Genomic DNA, 8,111 nt, shown 5'->3' on the forward strand with positions numbered 1-8,111 from the left:
CCTTCTCCTTACCGTAAAAAATAATTACAACAATTTATTGTTGTACCCATTCTTGCAAAAAATAACTTCGGTTTTGTATCACCTTTGAAAGAAAAGGCTATATGTATGATCCTCAAGAATTTGTTCCTAATTTGTTAAAAAAAAAAGACACATGAAAAATTTATGATTCATCTACACACTTAACACTTTCAGGAGTATTCTTCTGACACTTAAAACCCAAGATCAAATTCTATCTCTCAAGCCATATTTTATTCTAAGTTAAAAATTGCCAAACTTCATATATATTGAAGTTTCAAAATAACAAATTAAACGATGTCAACCGATTTTAAAAGACCAAAAGTCATAAACTAAAAAGTTTTTTGTTTTCTTTTTTTTTAACATTAGAAATTGCTAGCAAAACTTGGAAAACAAACGTAAATTACAAATGTGGGTGGCAATAACATTCTTTGTGGGTAAGAAAGACTTGACTAGGCCTTAACTTTTACGTTTTTTTTTATCATATGTTAGCGGATCAAATACTTAAGAGTAGATGGAAGAAAAAAGAGAATATTTACATTCAAATACCCCTCGTTTGGCAGGATTATTCGAATCTCAAACTTCTAAAATTTGAAGCAAGAACCTTAATAAGGGAACATTTAAATTTAGAGGATGCCAATAACAAATTAACAATGGCCATAAACTTTAATTTAATTTCTATTTTTGTACGCTTTACCCAATTTTTGTTTTTGTACATCATTCTTCAAAATAGGAAATTTCCTACAACACTATATTTACCTATAAAAAAAACCCTTGGGATTTGTAGTCAAATTATGTTAGCAGCAGATTAGGTATGTAACAAACATTTGCTCTTCATTCTGACAATTATGGATAAGAGTACAAGACAAATGAATACAAAGAGGTTCCTTATCATTTCTCAACAGGGAAAGTCACACAAAAAAATTCAGAGAAGCAAAATTTAGGGGGGAAAGAAAGTAAAAAAGCAAGATATTAGTATAGGTAGAGTTTTATCAGTCTCAGCTACTTACACAATTTCCAATTAGGTAAAGCCTGAAAATAGTGGTTGCTTTTGCTTATACAATTAGGATTTTAATTTTGCTTGAATTGGTTGCATATATTTGTCACTTTTACATGTTTTCACTCATTTTTATCGTCCACAACAAAATCTTGCAGTTCTTTCTTCGTCTTTTTAATCTCACCTATTATTGGTTGGTTCCTTAAGAAGAGCCCCTAGTGAATTGGGAACATGCATAATATGATTTTAAGTGTTTCAATGTCTTTTGACCATTCATCTTCATTCCCTTTTCTATTTCCTGATTATGCTTAAAAGTCCACTTGGTTACTACATGTCTATATATCTACGGATCTACCCATCCATGTCGTACGAATGAAGTACTTCCTGTTCGCGTTACATAAGCATGAAGGTACGTTTTGTACGTACAATTGACTCATTGCATGTTACTCCGGATTGTATATTAGTCGTGACAATTTTATAATGGGTAATCTAATCAATAATGTAACAATTATGTCCATGTTTTAATCACAGAGTGCAATAAGCGTTAATGAATTGAATTGGGTAGAGCATGTTTTTCCCAAACTAAAGTGTATGCCATGCAAGTATGCAGACTGCAGTATGTATCTCCCTTTCAGAAGGTATCTTTTCAATTCGTCAAAAGGAAAAGTTTTTTGTGCTCGGTAGATAGCTAAGCTAGCTAGGTGTAGGTAGCTTCATTTTCCAAAGGCTGAGCAGATTGGACAAGCCCTAAAGTGCCTAATCTCATCCATATCCACTACGGGGTAAGCATTTGTTGTAATGACTAATGAGTGTTGTGACAATAAAGATAGACACACATTAAAAATGGTGAGTCTCTTGTTTTGTCAAGCTGTCTTTTCTTCTCAATACTTTTGCTAGTATGTAGATGATTTGATTAAGGAAATACATATAGGAGCATGCATTTAGTATGTGGGAATTACATATGTTCTTTCTTCTAATCTTCTTATAAAATCATTAGTAGTTTGATACAATGAATTGGCGATTCCCTAAACAAAAAATGTGATACATATTATGATGAAATTATAAAGAAAAGGTGATTCACATCATACATACTTGCACATTGTTTTTGTATTTGGTGTTAAGAAAAATTAATTATTTTATATAAATTAAATTGTAGTAGCACAATTTTCTTTGGTCTTAAGGGTCTTAAAAGATTTTTTTTTACGGTATTAGACTACTAGTTATGCTTTAAGTGAATAGATGATAAATTAACAATACATTGATATTAGAATTTACATATATATATGCAGATATGCGATACAATAGTCGTGCTTAATATTGTTTGTATATAGAGTCTTACGAAATTATTCAAGCAACTACAAATATGTATTACCTTATATAAAAAGAATGAAAATTGTATACAAGTCTTGTGGCCTGGTTTGTTACCTCTTTTATTTTGTGTTACATGATAATAACTATGTATCCACTACAAAATTAAGAATACCATAGAGTAATTGAATAAACCATCAACATAACAATTATACAAATCATCACTTAAATAACTAAGGCACACCTGCAATATGATGCAAAGATATAGAGTACGTAATCATTTGCATACCACAAAGGCAAAGAATAACAATAATTTTAAGCCTTGTTTAAAATCATTCATCAAGGAAATTGTTATGCTAACACTAATCAAGCATTGATTGTCGACCATATACTCTAGTTACCCTTTAAAATTAAACCAATACCCTTGCACAAATATTAAAAGCCTTCCTATGATGATGTATACCAATTCAATACCATTATACCAATAACCCATGTTATACCCCAATTAAAATCAATAAAATGACATTGTCATAATCAATCAAGCGCTCTCACTAGAAGCATGACCACTAGAAAAGAAATCAATGAAATGAGGATGTTGATGAAGATCTCCAAAATCATTGATATTTGTATCAGATGATGAGCTTGTAGCACAAGAATTCCCAGCTGAATTATTACTATTATTATTTCCACTTAATTTGTGCTCCAATATTCCAGTAGGATGCACTGGGAAAAGATTCAGTGTTCTCATTCCCATGCAATTCCCTTGATAATCATATTGATGATGATGTTCAATTGATTTTGAGTTAGTATTATCATTCATCATCGCAGCACAATATCCGCTTAGTGTTGAACCTGGTGGGACCCTTACACCCTTGTTACTAACACGTGTCGTAGTGTGATTGGTTTTGTCACTGATGCTAGGTTTTGATGGTACCTTCGTCATGCCTTGATGATCATTATCAGGTGCTGCGGGTGCATTGTAGTGATGTTGTGGAGGATTATAAAACCCAAGGTTGGCTTGTGGCATATGGTAATATGGGCTGCACATAACTGTCAAGTACAAGTGCACAATGTCATCAATAATACTTTGCACTTTGTATACTATAAGTGTCTATAACATCATACATGATATCAAGCGACTATATTTTACGAGGTTTTAATAAACATTATTTGTAATAATAAAAAAATTATAGAACCAAGCTATCATGTACGAGCACTACGTATATAAAACTAATATTGTAAAATTAACTTTGACATTCCAAACATGTAACAAAAACAAAGACATACTAGATTATTATATATGGTGTAATTATGTTCTATAACTTTCTTACAGTACTCGTAACTCATTACTCACCTACATGATCCGTATGTAAGTCAAATTTTAAAGTTATTTAAAGTTAAAATTCTTTTTTTCTTGTACATTTAGTTTGAACTTTTACTCATCATTCAAATTATTAGAAATGTCTACATACATGTAATGTATAATGAACATTTATTTTGATAAACAATGATGTTTATCTATACATTAATTAACTTGTTAGTTTTTTTAGTTTTTCACAATTTCTTTTTGGTTGTCACAAAATCATCTTCCCACTTTCAACTCTTTTTCTTTCACATTCTTTCTCGAAAAAGTACCAAACAAAAGCAAGAGAGAGAGAGGGAAAGAAACTCTACAATTTTGATTTCCTTTCTTAGCTCAGTACTTGCGAGAATTTCGAATGAAAAACTAGAGAAAATAATAAATAAATAAACAGATACTGAGAATGATTTATAGGCTTTAGGTATATGTACACAAACATTAATCCAAACAACATAATTAAAAATCCTATGATATTTGCATTTAATATTTTTATAATATAAAATAAAAATATAAGGATTCAATGTGGTTGGGATTTAAGTTATTGGTTTATAAAAGATATAAAGTACTCATAATTACAATTACTAGACTAATCAACGTAAATTTGCATTTTGAATAAATTTTTGTAATACTACTAATTTTTCTTTTAAGCTAAACCTTCTTTTACGTAAGTGATGATCAAATAAATTAAATCACAAAATATATACCATAATTTACTAAACAATTTTTTTAAAAAAATTATTAAGCAAAATAATAGCCCCCCAAAAAAAAAATGCTTACCATTAGGATTAGGAAGAAAATGATGATGATAGGTAGGACGAGAAGCAGGGAATACAGGCCTTGTATTAAGACTAAGACCACTATTAACACCATGATTAGTGTGGTAATGAAGAGGCGGTGCACCAATAAAACGAGGAGAAATCTGATTAACATTATGATTAGCAGCAGCAGCAGCAAGTAAACGATCATGTCTTTGTTTCTGACGTTGTCTAGCCTTATGATTTTGAAACCAATAGAAAACATTCTTGCCTTCAATATGACCGTACACTCTTAGACGAGCAGTAATCTGCTGTATCTGCTCCGCACTTGGTGTTCGTACACCCTCATTACTGTAAATCCTCTCTAACATCTCTATTTGCTCTTTTGTTGGATTCCATCTTGACCCTCCTACTCCTGATGATGTTGGTGATCTCTCCTCCACCTCTTGATCTTCCACGTCATCATCATAATCAACTTCATGATTATTTCTCTCTCTAGAATTTTCCTCCATTTTTTATTTCTCTTAAAATTAAAATTAAGAAATGTTGTTTTTGGTTGTTGAAATGTTTTGACATGCATGCATGTATATATGCTACTCTGAAAACATGGAGGTTAGCGGCTGATGAGAGAGGGAGGGGTGAAAAGACGGAAATGCCCATGGATTTGCATGGGAGGGTGTATTGGGAATGACAGAAGGAAAGGGTAAAATTGTCAAAGGAAGAAGTGTAGGTGTTATGTGATGTAGAGTAGGGGTGTAGGGCTTTGGGAATTTAAGCTTTGCAGATGAATTATCATCCGATCGATGACAGAGAAGTTTAAATAAATTTGAGGGCATTATTCAAGTGATTAATTAAAGAGTGATTTCATAGATATGGTTTAAAGAATTCAAAATTCCTTGATTACTCTATATTTTATTAAAATTTTCTATATATCGTCCATATTTGAATTTCTTGATTACTCTATATTTTATTAAAATTTTCTACATACCGTTCACGTCATCCAACTTCTTAAAATTTAATTTTTTTTTTTCCTAGTTAAGAGTAAAATCGCTAAGTGAATTAGCGGTTTTACCTTGCATAAAACCGCTAATTCAATTAGCGATTTTATGTTATATTAAACCCATATTTTTTATAAAGTGATTTTTTTTACTAAGATAAACCGCAAATTCAATTAGCAATTTTAATTAGCGGTTTTGTTCTACCAAAAAAAAAAGGTAGATGACGTGGACGGTATGTAGGGAAATTTTATAAAAAATAGTGTAATCGTGGAATTTTGATTTCTTTGAACAATATTCATGAAAATCACTCTTAATTAACCACAAAAATTAAAAAAAGTTTGTGAAAAATTAAAAGATCATTTACTGATGAACAAGGGACAAATGAATAAAGACATGTTGAGCTAAATAAAAAAAAAGTCTGTGAAAAATACGAGTAATTTGTTTTTTGTAAACCAAATTTTAGATTTTGTATGAGTGGTAAATTGAAGATTGTGCGGATTTGTTTTCGGCTGAAATACTCGTATTGAGAAGTTTTATGATAACCAACATGCTAGCTGTTAGTCCTTAAGCATTTTGCTAGATTTTAATTTTAGGGAAGCTTTTGGGTGCACCAAGTCTAATACAATCGCATTAACGCAATGCTTTACTTTAGCATAACTTTTATGTTACGTTGATTAGGGTAATTTTAATGTAACTTGCTTCGGATAATTTGCTAGTATTTGCAAAGATGAAAATTCAAGATTTTGCAGTAAAATGAAGATTGTGGAGTTTTGTTATTGTTCGACTATTTATTATTATTGATTTAAAAAAAAAAGTAAAAATAAATCAGTATTCCGTATCTATTTTGGAATAATTATATACTCATTTGTACGTAGTCATTGAAAAGCTTTTTTGGGAGAAAGAATTTCAAATTATATAACTCAAGAAAAATATTATTTATGAGTCTCTGTGTTTCGGGCCATAGTAAGTTATGCAAATTGAAATGACCAATCGAGTTATTAGGATAATAAAGGGGATTAATCTAAGTAAAATTGGAGCACTCCTAGTTATCATAAATCCACAAAAAAAGGGGGACATTGAATTAGTTGCTTATAGAACTCTTTAATTTCATAAAGATACGTCATTTTTATGATAAGCATTGTTGTTTGGCTCGTGTCTCAAAAGTTTAATTCCATCCCAATTAATTTTCCAATACAGCAGTTACAGTGCAACAATAAAAATTGTTTGGCAACATCAAGAGAATTTCTATATTATGGAGTATAAAGATCCTTCATTTTCACATTTTGCTTGTTTGATTCATCCACAAAGAGGAGTTGTGGTAGATTTAAGGCAATATAATACGGAGTAATAATAATAGTTCTCCGTATGATGAAAGGGAGATACATGCGTATACATGACAAGTCACCTATTAATGCATGATAAGAAAATGCACATTATTTTAGATTTAATGTTTATTGGTTATTATTGTGTTATTTAATTTTTTTTTTTTTTTTTTTTTTTTTTTTTTTTTTTACGAAATTATTGGGTTATTATTGGCTTATTGTAATTTATCTAGCTATGTATGTGTACAAATGGTATAATTATAGACATTAAAAATTATAATCCGTATTTTGGGAGGGGCTATTGGTATGTTATTATGTTACGCAAATTTTATGGATATTGGAGAACAAATTAAAATATGCCTAATCTTCCACTATTTAGTAAAAGAAAAATACTTCCTTCGTTTTTTTATTATTGCACCATAGAGGTTGGGTACAAATATTTTAGTAGTGGAAAAAAGTAAGAGAGAGAAAGGTAAAGATACAAAATTGCCCATGTGATATATTGATAAATTAAAAAGTAAGTGTGAAAAAATAAGGGTATGTTGGGTATTTGTAGTGTGAACACAAATAATTTTTTTCTTAAAGAGGAAATGGTGCAATATTTGTGAAACTTCCTAAAAAGGTAAGTGGTGTAATAATAAAAGAATGGAGGAAGTATTAAATTCCGAATAAAATCTGTTTAGGTCCAAAAAGCTTTATTTAGGTTGATCCATTTAATATTTTAATGGTCCATAAAGAAGCCCAATATTTACATCTCTCCTAAGGCCCAAACATTGAAGTCCAAAGAAACCTACCCATGCTTAAGTCCAGTCACCGATCCATTCTAGCTGGCACGCCAGAGTGTCATCAAATTCTACGCCTCAAAGTATATGCGTTACGAAAGCTTACCAATTTATTTAACAAAATAAATTATGCTTTGAGCTAGATAGAACCCCTAACCTCCAACATATAAAAGTTATACATTTACCATCTCAACCAACTTTTATTAATGTTTTAATTTTTCACATAACATTATATATATTCCTTTCATTTATCAAGTAAATTAGATGTTATATATTATTTATTTATTTTTCACAAGATTAGAAAATAAATACATATAACTATAAGGTGAAAAAAAATTAAAAAAAAAATAACTCTTGAGGCAACGCCTGGACCACACACTAGCTATACAAAAAGTTGAACTTAGTTATCAAATTAAAGAAAAACAAACTATGAACCCGGAGCATTGTCAAGAGTACACACTAGTCAAAGTCATTAACAGTTGAAGCTTGAAATTATGCATTGACAAACATATTAAAAAAAAATTAATGTAGCAACTAAAAATAGAAATAACAATGGAAGTACTTTATATTTAGG

The 8,111-nt window shown here is 30.2% G+C and overlaps 1 protein-coding gene across 1 annotated transcript; it reads right to left on the reverse strand.

Annotated features, from left to right (window-relative positions):
• Positions 1–2,858: 2,858 nt before the first annotated feature.
• LOC145572773 (uncharacterized) lies at positions 2,859–4,806 on the reverse strand. Its single transcript, XM_081631741.1, has 2 exons — positions 4,458–4,806; positions 2,859–3,370 (listed from the first exon to the last, which is right to left on the reverse strand). The coding sequence occupies exons 1-2, from the start codon at positions 4,804–4,806 to the stop codon at positions 2,859–2,861; spliced, it is 861 nt and encodes a 286-aa protein (XP_081487867.1).
• Between the last annotated feature and the right edge of the window lie 3,305 nt (positions 4,807–8,111).

The sequence above is a fragment of the Chenopodium album genome, chromosome 12 (genome assembly GCF_948465745.1).
Source record: "Chenopodium album chromosome 12, dcCheAlbu1.1, whole genome shotgun sequence".
Classification (NCBI taxonomy): domain Eukaryota; kingdom Viridiplantae; phylum Streptophyta; class Magnoliopsida; order Caryophyllales; family Amaranthaceae; genus Chenopodium; species Chenopodium album.